This window comes from Sorex araneus, chromosome 6 (genome assembly GCF_027595985.1).
Source record: "Sorex araneus isolate mSorAra2 chromosome 6, mSorAra2.pri, whole genome shotgun sequence".
NCBI lineage: Eukaryota > Metazoa > Chordata > Mammalia > Eulipotyphla > Soricidae > Sorex > Sorex araneus.
The window spans coordinates 40,271,467-40,298,162 of NC_073307.1; the positions used below are offsets into that span (position 1 = coordinate 40,271,467).

General features: G+C 35.6%; 1 protein-coding gene across 5 annotated transcripts in view; it reads right to left on the reverse strand.

Moving 5' to 3' along the window:
* DMXL1 (Dmx like 1) overlaps positions 1–26,696 on the reverse strand; it is a 128,135-nt gene that overhangs the window by 26,635 nt on the left and 74,804 nt on the right. For 3 of the 5 annotated variants that reach the window (XR_008630623.1, XM_055141062.1, XM_055141060.1), the window contains 9 exons: positions 21,152–21,330; positions 19,401–19,531; positions 19,133–19,218; positions 17,965–18,166; positions 16,034–16,151; positions 10,024–10,086; positions 5,532–5,618; positions 2,086–2,207; positions 492–633 (listed from right to left, as the gene is read on the reverse strand). Coding sequence is in view for 4 of the 5 variants with exons in the window: in XM_055141062.1 (XP_054997037.1) it covers positions 492–633; positions 2,086–2,207; positions 5,532–5,618; positions 10,024–10,086; positions 16,034–16,151; positions 17,965–18,166; positions 19,133–19,218; positions 19,401–19,531; positions 21,152–21,330 (1,130 nt within the window). In the remaining variant the exon portion in view is untranslated. The remainder of the gene's footprint in view (positions 1–491; positions 634–2,085; positions 2,208–5,531; positions 5,619–10,023; positions 10,087–16,033; positions 16,152–17,964; positions 18,167–19,132; positions 19,219–19,400; positions 19,532–21,151; positions 21,331–26,696) is intronic. The other 2 variants (XM_055141063.1, XM_055141061.1) reach the window with 1 other exon arrangement.

Consider the following 26,696-nt stretch of genomic DNA (forward strand, 5'->3'; position numbering starts at 1 on the left):
TAGAAATGTACAAAACTATTACCCTAAATCTAGTTAACACAAAATTAGACCCTCATTTCTCTTTGTGAAGCTTGCTTTATAGTCTATGCAAGTCAGACTACCTTTCCAACTTATAAATTATCTCCTTGTCATTAAAGACCTTCTATTGTGCTGTTCCAGTTATTTTATGGAGAATACAACCTAAATGATAATTTAGAAAAGAGTAGATTAGAAAAGTTGTGTAAGAACAGATGAGTGGATAAAGAAACATACACAATGTTATACTACTCAGTGATGAGAAAAGATGAAATCATGCAATTTAAAGCTATGTGGATGGATCTGGACAGTACCATGCTGAGTGAACTTAGGAGTGGGACAGACACAGAATGATCTTTCTCATATGTAGTACATAAAAAAACAGTCAACAACAAATATTCAAAAGGCAAGAGAATTGAGAGCTATTAAACTAGGAGGGATAATGAGCATTTAAAAGTATTTTTAACTTTACATACCACAGATGCTCCTCTGCCAGTCTGTGTACTACCAAGCCATGGCATGTTGATTGGAGTGCCCGGATTGCTATGAGTATAGGGGGTGGTACCTTGCACAGCTGTTAAATCATCTCGTGCATGGATAACCAAGAAATCTTCTGATCTACAAAGAATGCCAACCAGAATAAAAAGAACCCATCATTTTCTACTTCTATTAAACTACAAAGCTCTAACTTATGATATTATATTTTCCTTTGAAAATAATTTTCTGAGGCAAGAACAGGGGATTAAGGCACATATTTTGAAGGTGACCAACTTAGTTCAATCTCTGGCACCACATAGGTTTCCAGAGCAACTCTTGGTATATCTCTAGATTGTCTGTTTCCCTCCTGAACTGCTGGGGGTGGCCTGAAAACAGAGGGGGGACCCAGTCTCCTGAGAGTAGCTTAGAAGCCCCCTGCCTGCAAAACTTTTATTTTCTTTGCTTCTTAACTCCTAATAGAGAATAATTCTGTATTTGAATAATGTCAGATTCCCTCACTTATTCTCCTTTAATTTTCAATTACCTCTCTCCTACCTCCCTGCAACTATAACCTTTGATACTTGGTTCCCTTTTATTCCCTCTGTTAATGTTGCCACACTGACCAAGGAACACACCCAAGCATGGTTATGGCACCTGAACATTCAATTGTGGTGCTTGTAGGGCTTGCATATGTCCAGTTGTGGTGATCATATGCACCTGGTTGTGGTGTGGCCACAAGCCAGAGATCATGGACAACATAGCTGCCAGGATCATGCTCAGTGCAGGAACTGCTCTCACAACCTTAAAGCAAGACAGGCATTCCAGACATGGACTTACCCCGTGGCCCTCATTCCCTCCTTTAAAGATACTTCCACTGACTCTTGACTCAAACCTATTAGCTTCCAGTCTTGCTTATAATAATGGTTCAGAATACTACTTCGATGAATTTTTACAAAGTAATAGTTTTGTTGATAAAATCATTTGTATTGCAATGCTACTGATTAAAAGGAATAAAGTATAGATCCTGGAGGAATAGCACAGTGGCTTAAAATGTCTGTCTTGCAAGTGTACGAGCAAATTCAAATGCCTAGTACTGACACAACAGTTACTGAGGACGATCTTGTTAGCTCTACTGTCTGTGGTCCCTAGTGCCACTTATGCTCTCTGGCTGCTCCAAAGCCACGTGTGTGCGAGCACTACAGATGGGTAGGAAGCCCAGACAGCATTATAAATGGAAAGGGGAAAAAAATATCTGTGCAAGTATCATACTAGGATGTGCAACCCCTGGAGACACTATATGTGTACAATGCAGCAACTCCACATGAGCATGACATCAGAATAAGAGTCTCAAGTAAATAAGCACATGTACAAACCCCACAATAAAGGAATGCAAACCCTAGTGGGAACTAAGGCCAGGTGTGTCAGCTCTGAAAACTGGTATGTGTCGCCTGGAGAGCACCACAGGTACAAATGTGGAAATACTACAGTTAGGCATATGTGTAACCCGCAGTCATTGCAAGAACAATAATATAAGGAAGGGGGATGAAAAATTTTGTTAATAATATTAATAATAAAAAGAATAAGGATGTGTACCCTTTGGCTTCCATTTCTGTATCATCATCTACCCAAGTATAGATCTGTGTAGCCAGAATTCCAGAAACATCCAGTTCTTGAACATCATGGCTTGATGCAATTGCTATGCAGTTTCTATTTGCCTGGAAAATAAATCATATAGTAATTTTTTGCCTCTTTAATATCAGTAAGGTATTTTTCCTTTTCTTTCTTTTTTTTTGGGGTTTTGAGCCACACTTGGCAGTTCAGGTCTTATTCTTGGTGGTGCTCGGGGGACTATATGGGGTGCTGGGGACTGAACCAGAGTTGGCCACAGCAAGGCAAGCACCTCCACCCCTGTACTATCCTTTGGTCCTAGCATCAGTAATTTTTAAGTGAAAAAAAAATATCACAAGGTTTGTAAGGGTTACTTTTAAAAAGCTGAAATTATCAAATAGGCTCTGGAAATTATAATTTTAATGTATTACATTTGCTTTCTCACAAAGGAATATCTCAAATTAAGTTTAATAACTGAAGTATAATAATCAGCTTGAACTCTAAGATGTTTGTATTCTAAAAATTAGAAAGCTATCAATGGCAGTGCATGTACTACTATCGTTCCCCAGCACCATCTCTAGTCTAGTACAAAAGTACTCCATCCTAGTTATGCACAGCTCAGATATGTACAAGTAGACTCAAAAATAGGATCACTGGAAAAGTGAGGGAGACAAGGCATACTGAACCAAAGAAATAATGGCCAATTATTTAATTAAGATAATCACTTTCATGCTAAGCCTTTGACCTGTCAAAGTGTCAAAAAAAAAAAAAAGTGTAGGGGCATAGGGGCTGGAGAGACAGTATTACCAGGAGTAAGCTCTAGGCACCACTGGGTATGTTCTCCAAACTAAAAACAAACAAACAAACAAAATAGCATAGAGGTAGAAAATGGGTTGGGGAAGTATATCATACATCAACTACAAAAATCTGATTAAAAGTTACATCAGATTAATGTCACAAAAATTTAAGCACCTTAATTTTAAAAGATACATCTCTAAAGCAGAAAATGGATATAGACAGCAAAATACAAGCCTAGTAGGTTCATCACATAAATACAAACTAATACAAATTAATAAGAAAAATATAAGGTGCTAAAGATTAAAACTGGAGATTGCTTTTAGAAGCTAATTCTTTGTCATTCTCCTTTCTGCATATCTTCTGAGCCACTGATTCAGCTACATTACACAGTATTTTTCTAGGATGTACACACAGTATACACACAGCTGTAGTCTCTCTTGCACTGAAAGGACAGGTATGCTTACTTTTCACTAGAAAAGAACTGGCTTTCTTAACTAAGTGTTCCTCGCTTGTACTGCAACCCATTGTAGGCACAGATAGCACTGGCCCGCTCCTCCCTGTTGTCTGGGAATTGTAGTTCAGGAAACCAGTGCAAAAATACTGATAGTTTGGTCCTTCTTATGTAAGCAGAGGTTAACTGCTCTCTGTCTCTGGTCCATAAATCCTGTGTTTTTTACCATTTCTTAAATTGTAATGGTAAACTGGTTAGCTTGAATGCAAAGAAATGTCCCTTTCATAGCTCTTGGCAGTACTAACAAACAGCAAAAGTTCAATCCCATCAATGTTTAAATATAATACAATTCTAAGCAAATATTATTTCTCAGTTACAAATACAGGATATAAAGAATACAAAACGTGGAAAAATAAAAACAAGTATATTTTTGCTTTTATTTTATATACATATTTATGAATGGCATATATATTTATGAACTACTGTATATATATGTATACATATATATATACAAATATAATAAACATATATCTCTTGGAGAGCCCAGAAAGCTACCAAGAATATTCTGCCCACACAGCAGAGCCTGGCAAGCTACCTGTGGCATATTCGATTGCCAAAAACAGTAACGATAGGTCTCATTCCCCTGACCCAGAAAGAGTCTCCAATCATTGGGAAAGATGAGTAAGGAGAGGCTGCTAAAATCTCAAGGCTGGGAGGAATAGAGACGTTACTGGCGTCCACTCGAGTAAATCTACGAACAACAGGATGACAGTGATAGTGACACAGTGATGAATGGCAGACATATGTGGATGATTGTCCAGTGCCTATCACAAACATTTGAAAGCAAGCAAGAAAGTTTGTACAATTATACAGTCTTCAAGTGAAGAATGGTATTTGTTATAGAGAATAATCTTGCATTTGTATTTGACAGATATTAAATAGATATTAGTTGAGAACTGAATGCTAAGGGCGAATTCCAAACTTGCTTCCTTGATTACATTCTTGTTTGAGGGGTATCTATGGGGAAAATGAAATGATGAACTCGAGGAGGAATGAGATTAAAATGACAAAGAAATCATCTAGAAGGCATTGAAGACATATATACCATAGAAAGATGGTGAACTAAGGGACAAAATGATTATGAATGAATAGACTGTGCATCTAAATAGTATTTTTAAATTATTCAAAAAATTAAATAAAAAAGTACATATCCGGGCTAGAGCGATAGCACAAGGGGTAGGGCGTTTGCCTTGCACGCGCCCAACCAGCGTCCCATATGGTCCCCCGAGCACCACCAGGAGTAATTCCTGAGTGCAGAGTTAGGAGTAATCCCTGAGCATTGCCGGGAGTGACCCAAAAAGAAAAAAAAAGTATATATCCTTCACATAATGGAAATGAAAGTAAGTAAGTGTAATTGTAAGTCACTATGACATTTTCAGCAGAACAACTAAGAAATATAGAAGGAAAGATTAAGATAGATTTCAACCTAGGATTGATTACTGTACTTTAAGACTATGTCTTCAGTGAATATTATAGACAGATGGCTCTAAGAAAGATGCTTAGTAGGATAAAAAATACATAGAGAATATTCTAGCTGGACAGCTCTTTTTTTTTTTTTTTTTGGTCACACCCGGCGATGCACAGGGGTCACTCCTGGCTCTTCACTCAGGAATCACCCCTGGCGGTGCTCAGGGGACCATATGGGATGCTGGGATTAGAACCCGGGTTGGCCGCGTGCAAGGCAAATGCCCTACCCGCTGTGCTATCGCTCCAGCCCCTGGACAGCTCTTATTGATCTAAGTCAAAAAGGGAGAATTTCTACACGTCTTGGGTAGGTTTATATTTGAGAAAATATTAAGAGCCATATTAAACATATTCATATCTGAAAAACAGAAAAACTTCTCTTGGAATTAACTATTGAATATGTTATATATTTTTTAAAAGGTTATTATATATGAACACTTGACACTTTACTCTGTATAAGCAAAATATGTTGCCTGATATCCAAAATAGATAAATTATCAAGGAATACAATTTGCGAAATAAAAAAGAAAATCATTCAGATTGCAATTTAAAGAGTGGCAAGTAGCTTAGGGAAGAGAAATACTATTACTAAATTATTGGACACAAGATACATTCTCCAGTTATTAACACTTAATAATCAAATAAAATATGTACTTACTTTATTAACAGCAAAGGCTGTAATGATATCAGATTCCTTATGTATAATTCTTGCTTTACCTCCAGGGTATCCCAAATCTGCTTCTATCTAAACAGAGGAAAATAAAATATAAAAATAGTTATTTTTAGTAACAGAGAAAAACTATGCTAGCCATTTAATACCTTCATAATTTTAATAAATTTTCAGGTATCTTAATCCCAAATATCTGATGTTACTATTCAAAAGACAAAATTTTATGAGATATTTAAACCTCACATATAAAATGACTGTTGATATATGTACAACTTCATTAACTGCTTATTTTCCCGAGGCAAATTATGAAGACAATCCATTTGTGAAAGTTGAATTTATCAAGTTCCATCATATTCTAATCTTCTGGTAGCACTGTAGCACTGTTCATTGATTTGCTTGAGTGGGTACCAGTAATGTCTCCATTGTGAGACTTGTTACTGGTTTTGGTGTATCGAATACTGTAAAAACATGTCTCACAATCTTTTTGTAACATTTTATAATTATTAAAATGCTAGATTCTTTATTTTAGATTTAAAAGATCATATATAATCACATTAGTACTTTTTAAAATTTTTTTTATTTTTTTGCTTTTTGGGTCACACCCGGCGATGCACGGGGGTCACTTCTGGCTCTGCAATCAGGAATTAACCATGGAAGTCCTCAGGGGACCATATGGGATGCTGGGAATCAAACCCGGGTCGGCCGCATGCAAGGCAAACACCCTACCCGCTGTTCTACCACTCCAGCCCCTAAAATTTTTTTATTAGAGAATCACTGTGATGTACATTTACAAACTTATGAACTTCTGTGTTTGCATTTCACTCATACAGTGATCACTTACCCATCCCCCCACCAGTGCCCATTCACCTCCACCAAGGATCCCAGTATCTCTCACCATCCCTACCCCATCCCCCACCACCCTACCCTGCCTCTGTGATAGGGCATTCCCTTTTGTTCTCTCTCTTTTGGGTGTTGTAGTTAGCAATAGAGGTATTTATTGAGTGGCCTTCATGTTCATCTATAGTCTACTTTCAGTTAGTACTATTTTTAACCTTGTAAAAAGTAATTTTCTTAGTTCATATCTTATAAAAACACAAGTTAGATTGAATCATTTAAATATACTCTGCTCATTCCTAATCTACAGTAAACTTTTACAAATGAAGAAAAACCTGAAATTCTGAAGGCAAAGTAACTTTTCAATCAGTAGTCATTTTAGTAGCTAGTTAAGTCACAAATCACTGTACTTTATTTGAAAAATATATATCAGAATTTTTTCTTACTATAGAGGTATAAAATGACAATTCTGAACTCAGAATACTGTATAAAATCATTTACTAAAATAAAGAAGTTGGGCTGGCCTTGTGCAAGGCAAAAGCCCTACTTGCTATTATTTAGTACAGAAGTCATTAATTTTATTAGTATAAATAAAAATTTCTTCTTCCAGAGTTTAATTAAAAAACATCACTTACACAAAAATGTCCAAAGTCGATCTACTATTTGACTACAGAAATGAGTAGTGTTAATAGTTATTGCCACTTAAGGTTATTTTAACTGTGAATTTGAGACTTACGAGATAACCAAGCCAAAATAACCCCATACAAAACAAGAAAACATACACAGTATGTGAATATTTCAAACATACTCAAGCTAATATATAAAAACTTGAAATTGTAGCTCTTGTAACAAGATATCCATCAGCAAATAGTAAAGTGTAAGTCAAGTTTTGGAATTCTATGATAAAATTCCAATTGAGTAGTTGGTATCTCAAGTACTAAGTATTGTCTACTGTGTTTGGAGAAGTTGGAAATAGATTAATTTTACTTTCCTGGAATACAGGGATATGCTATTTATTGGTAATGGTTGGGTGGGTGAGTGGGTCTGTGGGAGAAAACACCAGTTTTACTTGCAGAGCTTATTAAAAAATAAGTATGTAAGGGGAGAAGGCATTCCGAGTACAAACTTCAAAACAGATTCTTCTTACACTGATGTGTAGAAACTAGAATTTCATTACCAAACAATGTTGATTTAAAAGATTTAAATTTAAATTTAACGTTGACTTAAAAGGATGTTGATTTAAAAGGTTGTACAGTTGAAGCCTATATATAACGCTTCAAGGAAAGAACAAGTTCTTCCAATGTATGACTCTCTCGCCACTTTTTTTTTTCTTTTTATAAGAATTATCTGGAGGTAAATGAGAGAAAGAAAAAGCATTTCAGGAGAGGAAGAGACAATCTTTTTCACTAGAGGGTTAAAAAAATTGTCATGGGTTTTAAAAAAACAGTAACTATAGGGGCCAGAATGATAGTACAGTGGGAAGAGCACTTTCCTTGCATGCGACCAGCCCCAGTTTGATGTGCAGCACTACAAATGGTACCCTGAGCACCTCCAGAAGTGATGCCTGAGTATAGAGCCAGAAGAAATTCCTGACCATGGCTGGGTGTGGCCCCCAAGACAAAAAAAGGTATGAAAATGTATTCATAGAAGACATTTTGATGAGACCAGTCTGTCAATTTAGTGGCTTAAAGGAAATTACAAAGAGAATATAAAAACCAGTGGATTACAAACAGAACATAAAGAGAAGTGGATAGACATGGAGAAAACAATTTTTAAAAACTTATGAAGGACAATTACAAAAAATAAAACCTAATAAAAAGTAGGTATGGCACTTGAAAAGATAATTGAAAAAAAATAACTATACAAATGGCAAATAATCTCCTAAAAAGATACTCAATGCAAATTAAAATCAAAATGAACTTCAATTATATACCTACTAAAAGAGCTAAAATGAAATGGCTGATCAGACAAAGTATTAATGATGAGGATGTGAAGCAACTGAGGTTTTCCTATAGTGTTTGACAAACACTGTTCGCAAAATACTTTAACTTTTTAAATGAGAATTAAAAATACATATATGTAATCTTAACAGCTATTAAATTACAAGGCATATACATGAGAAAAATGAAAGCACATGCCCATAAAAAGAAACTTCTTATACATGAAATGTTTAAAGTAATCTTTTTTGAAGTAGCTCTAAATGTAAAAAGGTCAACTATTAATCCATATCAAATAGTTAAAAAAATGAAATTCCACACAATAAATTCTAAGGGATTAATGTTTGTGGCATAATGGATATGGTATCTTGACTGTGAAGATGATTTCATGAGTGTATACTAATATGCCACAACAGAACAAATCTTACACTTTAAATATACGCAGTTGTGGGCCGGAGCGATAGCACAGCGGGTAGGGCGTTTGCCTTGCACGCGGCCGACCCGGGTTTGATCCCCAGCATCCCATATGGTCCCCCAGCACCGTCAGGAGTAATTCCTGAGTGCAAAGCCAGGAGTAACCCCTGAGCATCGCTGGGTGTGACCCAAAAAGCAAAAAAATAAATAAATAAATAAATAAACAAATAAATAAATAAATAAATATATGCAGTTGTATTTTTCCTCTCTTCAGTCCCAGGACTTAACCCAGGGTGTCACATATACAAGGCAAATAAGTACTCTACCATGGAGCTACACCCCTATCCCTAAATATGCATAGGTATTTTAAACTGGGTATATTTAATAAAGCTACTAATAAAGCTACTTAGAACTGGCAATAGTTTGGAAAATTCTGACCACAAATGGTTATGATGTCAACCAAATAGGATGTATTTTGATGTAGAAATCCTGATCATGTATAGAGTACAGTAATTAATAATCACCCAGGCAAGGAATACTATAAAAGTTTGAATTATATTCTCAAAAGGCCACCAGAAATGTATGCATGGATTTCATTAATTTACTAAGTTTTAGTTATGAAATACACATTAACACCAAATGTCTTTTAAATTAATTCACTGAATTATTTTCCCTATTTTACTGAAATTTTCCTTACGGGAAGAGGAAATCATGGAATAGCCTTAGATTATTTTTGAGAAATTTTCCCCCTAAAATTACTCTTGAGATTACATCAATGAAACACAGAATATAAAAAAAGAAGAGTTAAGTATCAATTGAATAAAAAGTTATATTTTAACAAGAACCTTTAGAGTTATTTCATAATCATACAAATTCTCATTCTCTGCTCTTTTTTTGTGTGCTCTTTTTTCATGAGTACTGAATAGTTATTATGTACAAGGAAATGTACATTACTCTTATAAGTAAATACATGCTTATATAACAGTATTTGATGTTAACTACAAAAATGATGGCTGCTGTAACTGCATTTTATTAAGAACTTTAGTTGTGTTTACTGTAACTACTCATAACAATCTGTAGCCAAAACAACATGCATTCAACTCCCTTTAAAATTGCATTCTTTCATTCATAAAATAGGAACATGATTATAGTATGTAACTTGTGGAAATAAGAAAAATTATGCAACCAGTAATTTAATTCCACTGGAAACTAAGTCCAGTGCAAAGTAAATGTAAACATTTTGGTTTTACTGTTAAAGAATGCAATTTCTAATTTAGTTGAATGATATTTTGTACCTTTTTGATGTTTGGCTCCTCCAACATAGAATTTTTGATGGTTTCACAGTGATCCTCTAAAGACTTCATCAAGAAAGAATAACCACATGACACAGAGTAAAGACAAATTGTAATGTGCAAAATACCAGGGATATTTTTAAAAAATCTTATTTTAAGTCAATTTTATAACAAAGTAACACTGCTTGGATTTCTTAGTTTTCCAGCTTCATATATCTAAATTAAATATGGGTGGGCGCATAGAGTGGGAAAACTTAATTCCTTAACCACCAATGTTAATTTTATTCTACTTCCTAAGAATTTTTTATGTGCATAGCTTACTTTTGAAATGTTGATACTGAAGTAGGAGTTAGTCCAAAGTTACTTAGGGTACAAATGTAGTGCTACTGAATCAAAGCACATAAGTCCTCAGCAGTTAGCATTTTCTTTCTTCCTTTTTTTGTTTTTTTGGGTCACACCTGGCAATGCACAGGGGTTACTCCTGGCTTTGCACTCAGGAATCACTCCTGGCGGTGCCCAGGGGACCATGTGGGATGCTGGGAATCGAACCCAGGTCGGCCGCGTGCAAGGCAAATGCCCTACCCGATGTGCTATTGCTCCAGCCCCATCAGTTAGCATTTTCCAAAGGTTCTGGGAAACTGCAAATGACTTATGAAAATACGTCATTCAATAACTTTCCTGAAGCATTTCATTAAACATTTGTCGTCATTTTTCCTTCTCAACATTTCAATGAAATCATATCATTTAAAAATGAACTGTCAAAGAATATAATATCCAGTCTCCATAATATTATCTCAACCTCCTGGGAAAACCTCATTAAAATTTTTTGATTTCTACGTTTCTAATTCTATCCTTTTGAATTAGCCAGAAACATTACATGAAATGCTTAGAGGCATGCATACATCTTAAAAGGAAATATTTATACTTTTCAAAGAAACAGGAGCTTTCAAATCTATTAGTTTCTTTCAGAAAAATGAAAGAATACAGAAAAAGGAATTAGGGATAAAGGTGACAGCTGGAAACTTTTTGCTATTCAGAATAAGTTTGCAGGATTTTGTACTTAATTCCCTAATAAATATAAAAACCGGTAAACCTTCTATTTTAAAAATGCAGATAATACATGAGGCCAAAGCAACAGTACAGTGAGTATAGAGCTAGCTTTGCATACAGCTGGCCCGGGTTCCATCCCTGACACCCCAAATCTGCCAGGAGTGACCCCTGAGCTCAGAGCTAGGAGGTGTGGCTCCAAAACTAAAATAAATTAAATAAAAGTGCATATAACATCAGTCAACTACATTATATAGTAAAGATTGAAGGATATACTGGGATTTAATACAAAAAAAAAATCTAATACTATCCTTTCAAACACAAAAAAATAAGGGCAACACGGCTTGCTCTTCAAGCCCATGTTCTCCCTTGAACATGGACCTCACTTGCTGCTCTGTTTCTTTGCCCTCTGATTCCCATTCTGGAGAAGCCTATGTTCTATACACTTCCTCTCTTTCTCTCCTTTCACATGTTTCTAAGCAAGTTTTATTCAATAAAAACTACCTTCCTTACACCTTCTCCAGATGGAGGCCTGGCAACACTGAGCAGCAACTAACACGACTCCGGGATTCGGGACTGGTACACATCCAAGCCGCGGGGGGGGGGGGGGGCATTGGACTGGGGCGGTGCCAGCCCAGCCTCCAAGTGGTCCCGGCCGCCAGAAGTCATGCCCTCGACCCACCCTTGGCGCCATCTTGCCACATTCAACAGAGAAGCGGCCAGACATTCTGGTCAGCAACGCGGCCCGAAAAATGCTCCGGACCCGAATTGGGGCCAGCAACACTGGGGAGCCGGACGGAGGAGGTGCAGCCAGCACACATTCTCCAGATGGAGCCCTGGCAACACTGAGCAGCAAGTAACATGACTCCGGGATTCGGGACTGGGACACATCTGAGCCGCGAGGCTGCTAACGCGGCCGCTCGACCTTTTCTAAAACCTGAAAACATACAATCTTTTAATGGAAAACTAATTATCAAATGCTTCCTTAGTAGAACTATCTTGTTTGGGGGTATAACTCCCACAACAATAGTGAGTTTTGTGTTGAAATATGGAACGTAATCAAGGTAAAGAGAAAATGAAGTGAAATTCATCAGTTATACAGTTGGGGGCGGGAGGCGGGGGCGGGGGGCATATTGGGGATTTTGGTGGTGGAATATGGGCACTGGTGAAGGGATGGTGTTTGAATATTGTATAACTGAGACATAAACCTGAGAACTTTGTAACTTTCCACATGGTGATAAAATTTTTAAAAAATAATAAAAAAAATTAAAAAAAAAACTACCTTCCTTTAAAAAAAAAATGTGAAAACTAATTTCAAAATAGGGCCTATTATTTCCCACCCAAAATATAGGTCTTGCCATGCGTCTGTATAGTAACCATTTAAAAAGTTATAGTGACTAGGACCCAACTGTTTTCAGTATAGTTGTTCTATTAAAAAGAAATGGATGATAAATTTGTAAATATTAAAAATGCTACACACAAATAATTTTGCAGCAATTATATAGCTAATGTCATATTTAACAATATTCATGTTATATAAGTTTATATAAAAATTTAAATATTTCTTTAATCAGTGTCACTATCTTTAAGAGTATCATTATCAAGAATAACACATGGTCATACACTACATCTCTAATAGCTATAATCATGTCAAGTATGAAATAACTTAAATCTATTGTTAAAAACATTGTTAAGTAAGGAATGTTTTACAAACACCTAAAATTCTGAAGAAATTAAGCTTAGCAATAGTTATAAAATATTTATCAATACTCATATTCATTCTTTTGTTTAATAATTACAATACAAAATAACTTCAAAGTTTTAAGTTAGTCAAGAAACAGCTAGAAAAAATAGGCTTAGGATGCAGTTAAATTCATAAATCTGCTTTTTAAATTTTTTCTTTTTTGGTCACACCTGGCGATGCACAGGGATTACTCCTGGCTCTGCAACTCAGGAATTACTCCTGGTGGTACTCAGGGGACCATATGGGATGCTGGGAATCGAACCCAGGTCGGCCATGTGCAAGGCAAACGCCCTACTGCTGTACTATCGCTCCAGCCCCTATATTCACTATTTTTTATCTGCTTTTTTTTTAATGTACTCCGATAATTATGCTAATCTATATCTTTACTGATTCTGATTCAGATAGATAACTAGTGGTACAATATTTTTAGCTTTTGACCTGTTTCAAGCATTTTCTCAAGCATTAAATATCTCAGAAGTGTTTTTATTTTATGGCTGTATTAACAAAATATGAAAAAAGCTTTAAGAAGTTACTTTGTACTTGAAATTATTATGCCAAAAGTATAACTTTATTTGTAAGGCAAATAGAGAAACCAAAGTAATAACAAGTACAACAAATATACTTTTTGCTGCTAAACAATGTCATCTGTGCTTTATAGTATTATCAGAAATGCTTTAATTAGTAAAACGTATTTGAGGCAACAATATGTTTAAGATAAATATGAGATAAAACAAAAAAAGTAGGTAATATCCAATAAAAACCAACCCTTAGACTTTGACAACAGAACTCAGGTCACCCAATGGTGGAGAGAATAGAGGGGAAGGGATTTAAGAATTATGTTGGGGGTAAGGGGAAACGGAGTGATAGTACATCGAGTAGGGTGTTTTCCTTGCATGCAGCCAACCCAGGTTCAACCCCCGGCATCCCATATGTCCCCCAAGCACCACCAGGAGTAACCCTTGAGGATCGCTGGGTGTGACCCAAAAAGAAAAAAAAAATTGTGATGGAAAGTTAAAGTGGTAGTGGGCATAATTTGGTACTACTGTATCTGCAAAACCTAAAAGCTTTTGTATTCTTATAAATTAATGTTACCTCAATAAATTTAATGCTTAAAAAACACGACTGTACAAATAGATATATCTGAATGAATATAACTTGTCCAGAACCTAGCTTCTTAAATTGAGGCTTGTGATTTCATTAAGTATAATGTAACTGAATGTGGGGGTCATTTAAAATTATATTTACAATTTATTGTCAGATGTTTGTTTACCTATTTTGTATATTTGTTAATACCCAGGTCTGTGTAGAAATATTTTGGACAAAAAGGATTGCAAGGGGAAAAAGTTTAAGACCTTATGTAGAACATGCATTTTTATTTACTTATTTTAGAAAATGCATTTTTAATCTTATTTATTAAAATTTTTTCTTGAATTGTTTTAATGATAATTAATATGATAAGGCATAACTTATCAAAGATAAACAAAAAATATTTATTTGTATGCTGTCTTATTATGTGCCTAAAGTGTATTAAGGTTTACATAAAAATTGGTATAAACACTGTTTTATTCCCTGGTTTCCTAATTTGAATATTTTCCTAATCCAGCAAATAGTAATAGTGCTTCAGTTAGTAATTTTAAAAAATTTCATAATCTAATTGTAAATGTAAATATACACCATTTGGTGATTTGTAAAAAAATTAAAGACGATAAAATATAGGTTATTTTCTTTTAAAAAATAAGATTACATATTACATATTATTACAATTATAGATTATACATTATCTTACTAAAACGCCATTCTAGACCCTTAGCTAACTAAAATAGTCTTTTTAATCCCATTTCAAAAACCATACAAGGCTTGTTTTCAGAGTGATTCATTATTTCTTAAAATATGATTTACAGGGGCTGGTGCTATAGTGCAGCAGGCAGCGCACTTGCTTTACATGTGCCTAACCCAGGTTCAATCCCTGGCATCTCATATGGTCCCCAAGAGGCTCAGAGTGACCCCTGAGAGCAGAGGCAGGAGTAGCCTGAGTATAGTTGGGTGTGGTCCCCCAAAACCAGCCATCCCTCAAAAAAAAAAAAAAAAAAAAAGATGGGGCTGGAGTGATAGCACAGCAGGTAGGGTGTTTGCCTTGCACACAGCCGACTCGGGTTCGATTCCCAGAATCCCATATGGTCCCCTGAGCACGGCCAGGGGTAATTCCTGAGTGCAGAGCCAGGAGTGACTCCTGAGCATCGCTGGGTGTGACCCAAAAACCAAAAAAAAACAAAAAACAAAAAAAAATGATATACTGTTAATCGTGCCCTTTTATTTTTAAGCACAAAAAGAGAGCAAACTCCATGCTTTTCTGTTTTATTTTAATTTTGGGGGAGAGGCTTGGGTTCTCCCAAGTGGTATTCAGGTGGTGTAGGACCACTCCCTGAAATTTTCAGCCAACCAGCCTGGTGGTTCAATGGAAAAATTCAAGGAAGCAGTGATGCTCAAGCCGAGGTGTTGCTCAGGCCTTGCACCTGGTGATTACCCTGGCAATACTTGGGATAGTGACTCTCAGGAAAATATTAATGTGCTGCTGGGGACTGACCTGGGGTTGGCCACAGGGAAGGCACACACCTTAACCACTGTACTGTCTCTCTAGCTGCAAAAAAATACATCTCTTAATAACAGAACTATCTCAAAGTAAAAAAGAGTATGTCAATTTAAATTAAGGCACAACTTCTCTGTATATCAAACATACATTTTAATAACACTAAGTAAACATTATAATAACAATATCAAGGTATAATGAACTAAGGACAGTACAATTACAAATTTCTTAATTTCACTAAATATTATCAGTAGAAATGTAGATATTGAAATGTTTCCTATATTTATTTTCAATTAAAATATTAAGATAAATTTCTTTCAACTATTACATGAAAATCATAGAAAATGTCTACTTTGCTTTTTAAATGGTGATAAGAACAACTTAAATCACAGAATTAAAACACTCAACTCAAATACTATCTTCTTTGAGAGGAAAAAGCCACAGATAATACTGAATTAGGTACTTGGAGTTAAACAGATTTAGAAAAAGTGATTATTTATTGTCATTTTCAACCATTTTTCTATTAACTGCAAAACATATTTGATAGAAAAATAAGTTTCTAAAAACCTGTAAAACACAAATTTCTGGTGGTTATACAACACACAAAAGTCTTTAATAAAACAGTAAATACACACCTCATTTAAACATCTTTTCTTTGTGAATATATTTCTGATAAATGTTTCCTGAATTTCTTCCTGCTTCACCAAAAACTGCCAAAGTCTCTTCACAGACAGTGCTAGATGGTGTCTGGATCTAAGAAAAACAAAGTATACAAAATTATATACTTTCTTTGGGGTTACCTAACTTGAACATATTTCCATATAAAACTAAACAAAAATAATTATAATATAACCAGAATTAGACCATATCACTTAGATTAGAAGATCCCAAAGTTATTTAACCTATCACCCCATTTTTAGGAAAAAAAAAATCATCACTCAGGACTCTCTCACCATGGTGTCTGGACATTTTTAAATGAAAAAACAAAAAGTACCCATCAATTGTACCGAAGAATGCTACTGTTCCCCTGAATCCACCCTGAGTCTCTTGTATTGGCAGTATAGTCTACCTTGGGAAACATTTATCTAGCATGGTAGTCGGCAATCTTTTTTCTTAAAGCTCAGTGAAGAGTAAAGAGTAAAGAGTTTTGGTTTTGTGGGTTATACTGGTATCTGTTAAAACGGACTCTGCTATTTTAGTGGAAAAATCAGGCAAAGGGTAACATTATAATGAAAAGGTGTGATCCAAAGAGTGGCAGTACAGATGTTAAGGTATCATCCAATCCCCAGACCTGGAAGTCCCATCAGCATTACTAGTGTGGCTATGGGGTCCCCAGCACCACAGGATCCTTTCACGGAAGTCTGCCCAGTTGGCTGAGAATCTTGGAAGCACCACTGGGAGTTCTAGATCTCAGAATGGAGAATGATAAGGATCAGGGAGGTGTGTGTGTATGTTTGTATTTGTAGAGATGGACTGGAGGTGTGTGTATATGTGTGTATGTGTAGAGATGGATTTGGGATGATGAGATGAAGATGATGTCCAAGTAAGTCTTGGGCACTTTGCTGGTGATTGTGAACTGAAATAACTGTAGAGCAAAACCATAAGCACTAATAATATTCTAAGCATGTGACCCAAACCATAGTATGTTGTTTTAAAACATAAGTTAGCCAAGGAGGTGGGAAGTGTTGTGGGAGAGGACCTTGATAAACTGGTGATGGTGGCTGTGGAGTTGAAATACTGTATGCCTGGAACACTATTAATAGCATTATAAATCACTGTGCTAAATAAAAACTGGAAAAAAACAAAATTTATTGAATTAGTCATACTCATTTACAAACTACTGTTGCTTTCACTCTATAGTGGCAATTTAATGTACTATCTCTCTAGCTGGGGGTCCCCAAGCATCACTGTGTATTTTTTTTTGCTTCTTGGGTCACACTCGGCAATGCACAGGGGTCACTCCTGGCTCTGCACTCAGGAATTACCCCTGGCAGTGCTCTGGGGACCATATGGGATGCTGGGAATCCAACCCGGGTTGGCAGCATGCAAGATAAACACGCTACCCGCTGTGCTATCGCTCCAGCCCCAGCATCACTGTGTATTGACCTAGAAGCCACCCCCCCCCCCCCAGCACTTCTCTGTGTGGCCCTGGAGGCTTCCAAGCAGTACTAGGATGGTCTGGGTAATCTCTGGAATTCCAGGGCTCTGCAGTAGTGCATTCCCATACCTCTGCAGTGAACCGCTGGCCCAAATCACCAGGAGTGGCCTCAGGCCTCCTGCACACTGCTTGGGGGGCAAAAAAAAAACAAACCAAAAAAAAAACCAAAATTTTTTTTTAAATGCTGCAACAAAGATTATATTGTTGCAAAATATGAAACATTTAGTATTTAGATCTTTGCAGGAAATATTTGCTAATCTCAGAACTACAATATGCATCATATGAAGATACAGGTACAAGTAAACAAATTAAACAAAGAAGAACTTAAATTTTTTTTTTCTGTATTATAGACAACATTCTGACTTAGGAAAACTCATACTATGAAATAGTATAAATGGAAAGACTTACTTGAAAGGAGTGTTTGTAGGTTCTAGCAAAGCTTTGTGGCGAAGAATTGCTGGACCTGCAGAAACACTTTCTTCAGAGGTATGACTCGAAATGTAGTTTTGAGGTGGCCCACCATGGATTTCAAGTCGCCTAAGAAGAACTTGTTCCCAACACTGGAGAGTTTTTAGAACTGCGTGACAAAGTGGTGAGCTGACTGGGAGCTCTGAGAGGGGAAAAAATATTGACCACATTTATCTTCTGCAGTAAAATGCTACAGAACTAGATTACAATAATATCACATAAAAATGACTAATGAATTTTGGGAGAGAAGCGTAAGAGAGACGAGAATAGATATCAAAGGTTGAAAGATATCATCTATCTGTATAGCACATTTGAAGATAATTAGAAGGTCGAGGACAACAACAAAAAGCAATCTAAGTCAAAATTACACTGTAGCACTATCACAAGATTTTGCAATAATCATTTAAGACTTAATGATTTAAGTTACTACTTACAGCTACTACTTTTGATTGTTTATAAATCAAAATTTATGAATTTTGATTTCCTCTCCCTTCCTTTTTGATTGATGCTATTGCTAATGTTGTGACGATGTGGATCGTACATCTACATGGTGCTTGAACATTTCTGGCTGTGGTGCTCTCTGAAGGTTGCATGCTTTGGTTGAAGCTTGCACATTTTGGTTTCAGTGCTCGATGTGATGCTCACACACATACAAGCCAGGGGTATACTTTTGGGCCATGGCACTGGCACATTTTTTTTAGTTGTGTTCAGTGCCTGTGTGTGCAGGATGGGTGGGAAGGGGATACTGGGGTGGTGGCAGAGATGGGTTGAGGAGGTCACATCACACCTCTTTTTGTGGTGCTTACATATACCTGGCTGTGGAGTGGCTACGGATGACAAACAGCACAGCTGTCTGGCATATGTCTTGGTATATGTGGTGGCACTAGGGATTTGATAAGCTGGCTAAACCACTGCACTATTCATCCAAACTCTGCTTTTGACTATTTGATTTGATATCTTCAACACTGTTTTCTTAGGAGAACATAACAATTATAGGAAATATGCAGAGATGACATATAAAAGATACTTCTTTCTATAATAGAAGGTTAAAAAATATAGAACAGCAAGTCAAAAGCCAGAGCAGTCAATATTATTAGCTATTTATTACCTGCAAGATCATGACCCGCAAAGGGATAGAAAGTCTTCAAGTTATTGAGCACCAACTGTACCATTGCCAAGCGCATCAATGACCAACTAAAAATAAAGCAACAATAGATATGTTAAAAATTTATTTACAAATATAGAAGAGCAACAATTTCAACTATAGAAATCTGAGTTATAATTAATATTTAACAAGTTATTAATCTCACATTCATAATTATGAACATAATGTTAAAAGAATTTAAAAAGAAACTTTAATGATAAATATTCTATACCTATATGAATTCGAATTAGAATGCTCTTGGAAATGAAAATCTGAAGCTGAAACATCATCTTCCTCTTCATCACTTTCCAGACTCTCCTCTGAATCATATTCCACTCTACTTTGGGAAGGGGGTAGAAAAGGCTAAAATAAAATGTTAAAAGAATTTATAATTTAATTATGTGACTTAATTATATGACTTTAATTATATGGCATCCAATTATATAGTCTATTATCAATTTATCCTACTTTGGACACTTAATTATGAGAAATCAAACTATTAATTTGGTGTGGGTTATTTTTTTTGTCATTCTATGATCCTGACATTACTTAATAAAATTTCCCTTTATTTTTATCCATTCAACCCAAAATTTATTAAGTATCCATGATACGGCAAAAACTAAACCTGACAGGATTTTTTAAGACACAGGCAGTCACTGTTTCCAAAGAGCTTACATATCAGTGGGAAAATATGTAAATTAACAAAAAAACCAAATAAATAAAACTTTAATTAATTAACTTTTAGAGGGACACACCTGGCTGTGCTCAGGGTTTATTCCTGGCACTAAGCTCAGATATTACTCCTTTGGGTATGGAGGACCATACGGTGAACCAGAGATTGAAATGGGTTGGCATATGCAAGTCAAATGCCTACCCACTGTAGTATCGTTCCAGCCCAAATAAAGTTTATTGTGCTATAAAGATATACAAAGACAGTCAAGACAGTGAATATTAACAAGAATGGAGAAAATCTGATGATCAATAATTTCTATAAAGTACTGAGATGTAAGAGGGAGGCATATCAGAAAAAATAGCATTTTAGGCAGTAGAAGTAGAAGGAAGGGTTTTTTATATGAAGAAAAGTTGGTAGGGAAAAAAAAGTGGTTGTCTGAAGAAGAGAAATGTTGAAGAAAACAGTGGGTGACCAATCAAGGTGGAATTTGTGCAGATAATAGTAAAGATTGCAATGGAAAGTCAGTAGTGATTTTAAGGAGCAGACAAGTTCTGATTTTAAGAATATTACTATGGCCACTCTAATGAGAAAAAGAAAATCAAATAGCACAATAGAAACTGCATATTAGTAACAAAGGCAAGAGATAGCTGTCTGGAAATAGGTACTAGTGATAAAAAGGAAGAAAAAGGGAAGAGATAACTGTCTGGAAATAGATACTAGTGATAAAAAGGGAGAAAAGTAACAAATTTGTGGCTTATCTTGGAAAATGCACTGAAAATTTTGCTGCCAAATCTGGAGAGCAAGGGTCAAGAGGGAAAAGATTGTGTTTTGGGGCCAGAGAGACGTAGAAGGGTAATAGAGTTGTAATAGAGCTGGATCCACTTTGATCCCTGACACTGCATAGTACCTCAAACCAGGTGTAGTCCCCAGCTCTGCCACGTGTGACTTCAAGGCAAAAACAAAACAACAACAAAAACATTTTGGATTTCTGGTTAAATATCTATAAAGAAGTTGCCATTTACTAAAATGGGAGAATTTTGGTTGTAAGAAGGAGGTATTGATGGGGCTGGAGCAATAGCAGAGTGGATAAGGCGTTTGCCTTGCACGCAGCTGACCCGGGTTCGATTCCCAGCATCCCATATGGTCCTCTGAGCACCGCCAGGAGTAATTCCTGAGCATAGAGCCAGGAGTAACCCTTGTGCATCCCCAGGTATGACCCAAAAAAAGAAATAAAAAAAAAAAGGAGGTATTGGTAAAATTCTAATTCTACTTGACTACATAAATACTGATCTGGATAGTACATTTATTACCTTGGCTATGAAATAGTCCCAGATGCTCAACTCAGGTGGGATGAATTTCTCTTTTATTGTCAGTGACTCAAGGTTTACAGATGGTAGGGAAGAGGTCTGTGGGGTAGAATCTCTGCAAGACATTTTTGATGCCCTGAAACGTTTGTTTTGTTTTTCTCCTTCTTCCACTAGTGAAGAAACTAGTAAGAATGAAACACAGCATTAAAAAACAAAAAGTATTTTAACTAATTTCACCTACTTTTACATAAGCTCAAATGTGAACTAAAGTAGTTACACAAAATTGAGGTTATGAAAATGAGAAAATGGGTAAAGAAAGTTTAAAAAATTTTTTTAGAATAATATATACTTTAACCACAATTTGTTACTCAGGCTCTGATGACTTCTCTAATGTACTATTTAGGTACAATAACAGGATATTATTTGCCTAACCCAAATGCAAATTTATCCAAGACTGTTATAGAAAGTTTTCCACATTCTTTCATATTGTTTTAAAAAAATATTATGGGGGGGGAATACCATGAGTTGCTAATTAAAGATAACAATTCTTTATGGGAATATTGAGTAATCACTTGGCCTTTTATATATGTACTTTTTTTCAATAAAAACATTAATTTTAGGGGTGCTGGAGTGATAGCACAGTGGGTAGGGCATTTGCCTTGCACGCAGCCAACCCGGGTTTGATTCCCAGCATCCCATATGGTCCCCTGACCACCGCCAGGCGTAATTCCTGAGTGCAGGGCCAGGAGTGACCCCTGTGCATCGCCGGGTGTGACCCAAAAAGAAAAAACAAACAAACAAAAAAAACCCAAAAAACAAAAAACATTAATTTTAAAATTCTAACACTTTAAACCAGTTAAATGATTCATATTCTTAGAGATGGAGGAAATACGGTCATTTCTACTGTTTTAACTTCTAAATATTTAATGTCAAGTCAGTATTCTATTATGCAGCCTTAGAATAGGAAGGGTAAACACACAGAACAACAAATTTTACAAAATTTTACAAATCTTTAATCAATATTAAGTCACAAGACATTTATCACCAGTAGATAATCAAGAATCACTTAGATACATTAAGGTATGCCAATATTCTCCTCCAATGGTTCCAGCAAGAATTTACTTACCTTCCAAATATTTAAGCTGTAATCAAACTTTATAATGTTTAATTTTTTAAGCTATTCAGCTTGCATAAACAGCATGCTCATGCATTTTACACCAAGCTACAGCCAAGCTGAATTTAATAGTACAATTTTGTTATTTCAGGAAAAAGGAAATTGAGATGTATGATATTAGTACCCTAAGGGACTGCTGGGGCCAGGGACATAGCTCCTATTGGTGGAGCAAGTCTAGCATGAGCAGAGCCCTGAGTTCAATCCCAAGCACTGCATGGCCTGCCAGGCACCTATAGCATAAAAGATGATATTATAAACTTGAAAAATTTCAATGAATAGAAGACCAAAATGAGAGATTAAAAGAGCAGTAATTTAGGGTATTTTCTTAATCCTCAAAGAATAAAATTCATAATAAAACATAATCTGGCTGAATATGTGGTTGATGAAACTATTCAGACTTTATAATAAAGACTGACTTCATAGTCTTCCTAGGATTATCAACCTGCACAGTATCTTGTACCTGCTTTTAAATATCCATGAAAATAAATCAATAAATATCTTCCATTTTGGGGTCACAACCAGTGGTGCTCAGGGATCATTTCTGGCAGAACTCGGGCAACCATATGGGATACCGAGATGAAACCCAGTTGGCAGAATGCAAGGCAAACACTTTATCTGCTGTACAATCTCTCCGCCCCTCCCACCCCTCCACTAAATATCTTATTAGAAAGTAATAATCAGTTTCCAAATAACAAAAAATGTCATTCCAACCTAATAAATATTCAAAATGACTGGAGAATGAAAGCAAAGCATTACAACATCTATTCAGTTGTTTGTTTTTGGTCCACATCCTGCAATGTCAGGGGTTACACCTAGCTCAGGAATCACTCCTGGTGGGCTCAGAGGACCACATGAGATGCTGGGATCAAACAAGCAAGCCCCCTACCCACTGTACTATCTTTCTGGGCCTAGATCTGTTTTCTAACAAAAGGGGAAAGAAGAAAAGAGAAAACGGTTAAGATAGCAGAGGAGAAGAAAAAGGAAATGTGTGTGGGAAGGTAAAAGGCATCAGGGGAAAGAAAAGAGAAAAAGACAGACGAAGATAAAAGATGTAAGGGGAAAAAGAAAACAAAAGGTGCCCATGTCTAATGCCTAAACCAACAACAGTACATTTATTTATAAATAAATATACATATATTGGGAATTTGCTTGAGCATAGTTATACAGTGTTATATAATAAAAAATTTCTGGAGATAACTGCCTCAGAATACTAATTTTCAACCACCCCAAAAGCCATAAAGAGCTCTGTTCATAAAATGTCAGGTAAAAATCGACACTGAAAGAATGAATAGGGGGCTAGAGCGATAGAAGAGCAGGTACCCATTTGCCTTGCATGTGGCAGACCCAGATTCGATCCCTGGCATCCCATATGGCCCCTTGAACACTGCCAGGAATAACCACTAAGCATCACAGGGTGTGGCCCAAAAAGAGAAGGGGGAAAAAAAAAGGAATGAATAGGTACACACACACACACACACACACACACACACACACACACACACACACACTTCAGCCATAAAAAGAACAGAAATCCTGTCCCATCCTACAACATGAATCAACATTAAGGAAAGTGAAATAAGTAACAAGAAAGATAAACATAGCAATTTGTAAAAACAAAATCATGAATGGTGGTTATAAACCAGATAAGGGGGTGTGAAAGGGAGCTATTCACTGGACATAAAGAGTTTCAAGTTAAAAAAAGGAAAAAATTCTGGTACTTCTTATACAACAATGTGAAAGTATTTAAATTAGAATTAAAAAAATGTTACAGCTATTTTGCTGCAGTGTTTAGACTGCCAGAAACATCAGAATACAAGGCATGTTAAAGCTATTGGTTTTATAATGAGAATACCTAAAATTTAAACATACCTACTTCAATTTTTTCCCCTCATTTTTTGGAGGGCCACACTTGGTGGTGCTCAGGGGACCATATGGGATGTCAGGGAATGAATCTGGGTTAGCAGCATGCAAGACAAGTACTCTACCTGCTGTACTATTGCTCTGGCCCCCTAAGTATACCTATTTATTACAGTCAGTTTTCTTTCATCTTCCATGTTTTCTCTACTCTTAATCTGTCTTACCTAACAGGAAATAAATAAAATACTTACTTTTAAATTTATAGACAAGAGGGATCAATGACAAAATTTGTACTACATGGCCTATAATAAAAAGTCTATCCAAGGACACTAATAAAAAAAATTCCTTTTTCCAGTAGAACTAGCTAGCTATTTTCAGTTCTGTAGTAAAATAATTAGCACTTTCACCAACATTTTAAGCTACTGACTTATTTTTAATACTACACTGATAGCTTGCCTTTTCTGGTTAGGAAATGTTATTTTGCTAAAGATAGCATTAACATGTCAATTACTAAATTCTGAATGCAAAACTTTCACTTTCATAGAAATCGAAATATCTGGATTTTCTGAGTAATATAAATCACTAAATGCAAAAAAAAACCCAACCTCAAAATCCTTTTTTAAATGTTTAACATCATTAACAGTTTCATACTAAAAAAAATGCTTATCACAGAATAAAATACTCATTTCATTCCCCAACTTGAAGTCATAAAAAAATCAATACAGTAAATTTATCAAAATAGAAAATTATATAATTGCAAATATTATAAAATACAGTAAAAGTGTTGAAATAAAAATGCTTTGTTTATAATATGCAATACAAAGCAAAAGTATGGATTTCTAACTGTTCACAGGAAATTAATCATTCTGAAATTGCTACTGCTTGATTGGTAAACTACTTTAAAGCTATTGCTTAGCTAATAAGCTACTTTAAAAATTAATCCGAATAATTTAGAACTCCATGAAGACATACATGTATTATAGTTTTAGTTAGAAAATAAAATAATCTTTTGTTACCCATAAGATGTGAAATTTGAGGGAAAATTTTGTTTAAAAAACAAATTACTGATATACATCAATATTTGTATAAGAACTGTGACCTACTAAAGTATAATAAAAATCATATATCATTTTATTCTTATGTTATAAAATCCATCAATGTCATAAAAATAATTTAGCACATTTATTATACAAATTAGCTAATGACATATCAAGAATATTAAAACTTAAATTTATAAAAGAATAAGAGAAATAAATACTTGTCATAACATTAAAAATATGAAAACACTTTGGACATGATGGAGCTTTGGAGTCATAACATGTACCTAAATTTTATTTTATTTTTTTTTTTTTTTTTTTGCTTTTTGGGTCACACCTGGCGATGCACAGGGGTTACTCCTGGCTCTGCACTCAGGAATTTCCCCTGGCCGTGCTCAGGGAACCATATGGGATGCTGGGATTTGAACCCGGGTCAGCCGCGTGCAAGGCAAATGCCCTACCCGCTGTGCTATCACTCCAGCCCCATGTACCTAAATTTTAATACACAATACTTTATCAGAAACTTTAAATTGTGAGAAAATAAAATACTAAACATCTGTCAGTTTTATTTTGACCAAACTGAGATACTAAAAAACTAAATTATGTATATTAATTTTAACAAATTTCTCTGACAAAACTTACTGAATTGTACTTAGGAAAACAATGAGTATATACGTATACATAATGCACATACACACACACATACATAGTATATATTTGTTTTGTTTTGTTTTGGGGCCACACCTGGCAGTTCTCAGGGCTTCCTCCTGACTGCACTCAGGAATCATGTCTCTTGGAGTTTGGGGGACCATAGGGGGTGCTGGAATCAAATCTGGGTCAGCTGTCTATAAGGGAAGTGTCTTAACTGCTGTATTATTGACCCAGCCCCAGAAAACAATGTATATTGTTGAATTACTATACATAATTCAATTAGACTCTTGGGACATCATAACTACACTTAGCAGAACTTTGAACCTAAAATTTATGAAGCTTGCAGGCTCTCTGAATTTATGTTTCTAGAACCTAACGCTTTCAAATACTAAGACTCCATAACCCAGTCATGTTAAAAACCACTTCTATTTGTGCCCTGTTCTTGGGTGATTTCCTATTTTCAGAGTCTCTCTTTTCCAATGACACCTGATTTACTTCACAAGGCTGCGGTTTCTAATTGTTACTATCTTCATCATCTGTTATCTTCTTTTTTTTCACCTTTTATTCTACTTTTCTTTTTGTCCCCTCCTACAACTCCTCAATCTAGATAGGATTTTAGCTTCATTACTGACAATATTTCATTTCTTCTGGTTAATAAACAAATGAATCACATCATGCATGTTTTCTTTAGAAGCTCTTTCAGTACATCCATAATTGTTTGTACTAGTTTATGGGTTCTGAAATAAAGATGAGGATCATATAACCCAGATGTGGATGCATCCAGCTTAACCACTAAGTGAACCATTTTTAAATACATTACATTATTTAG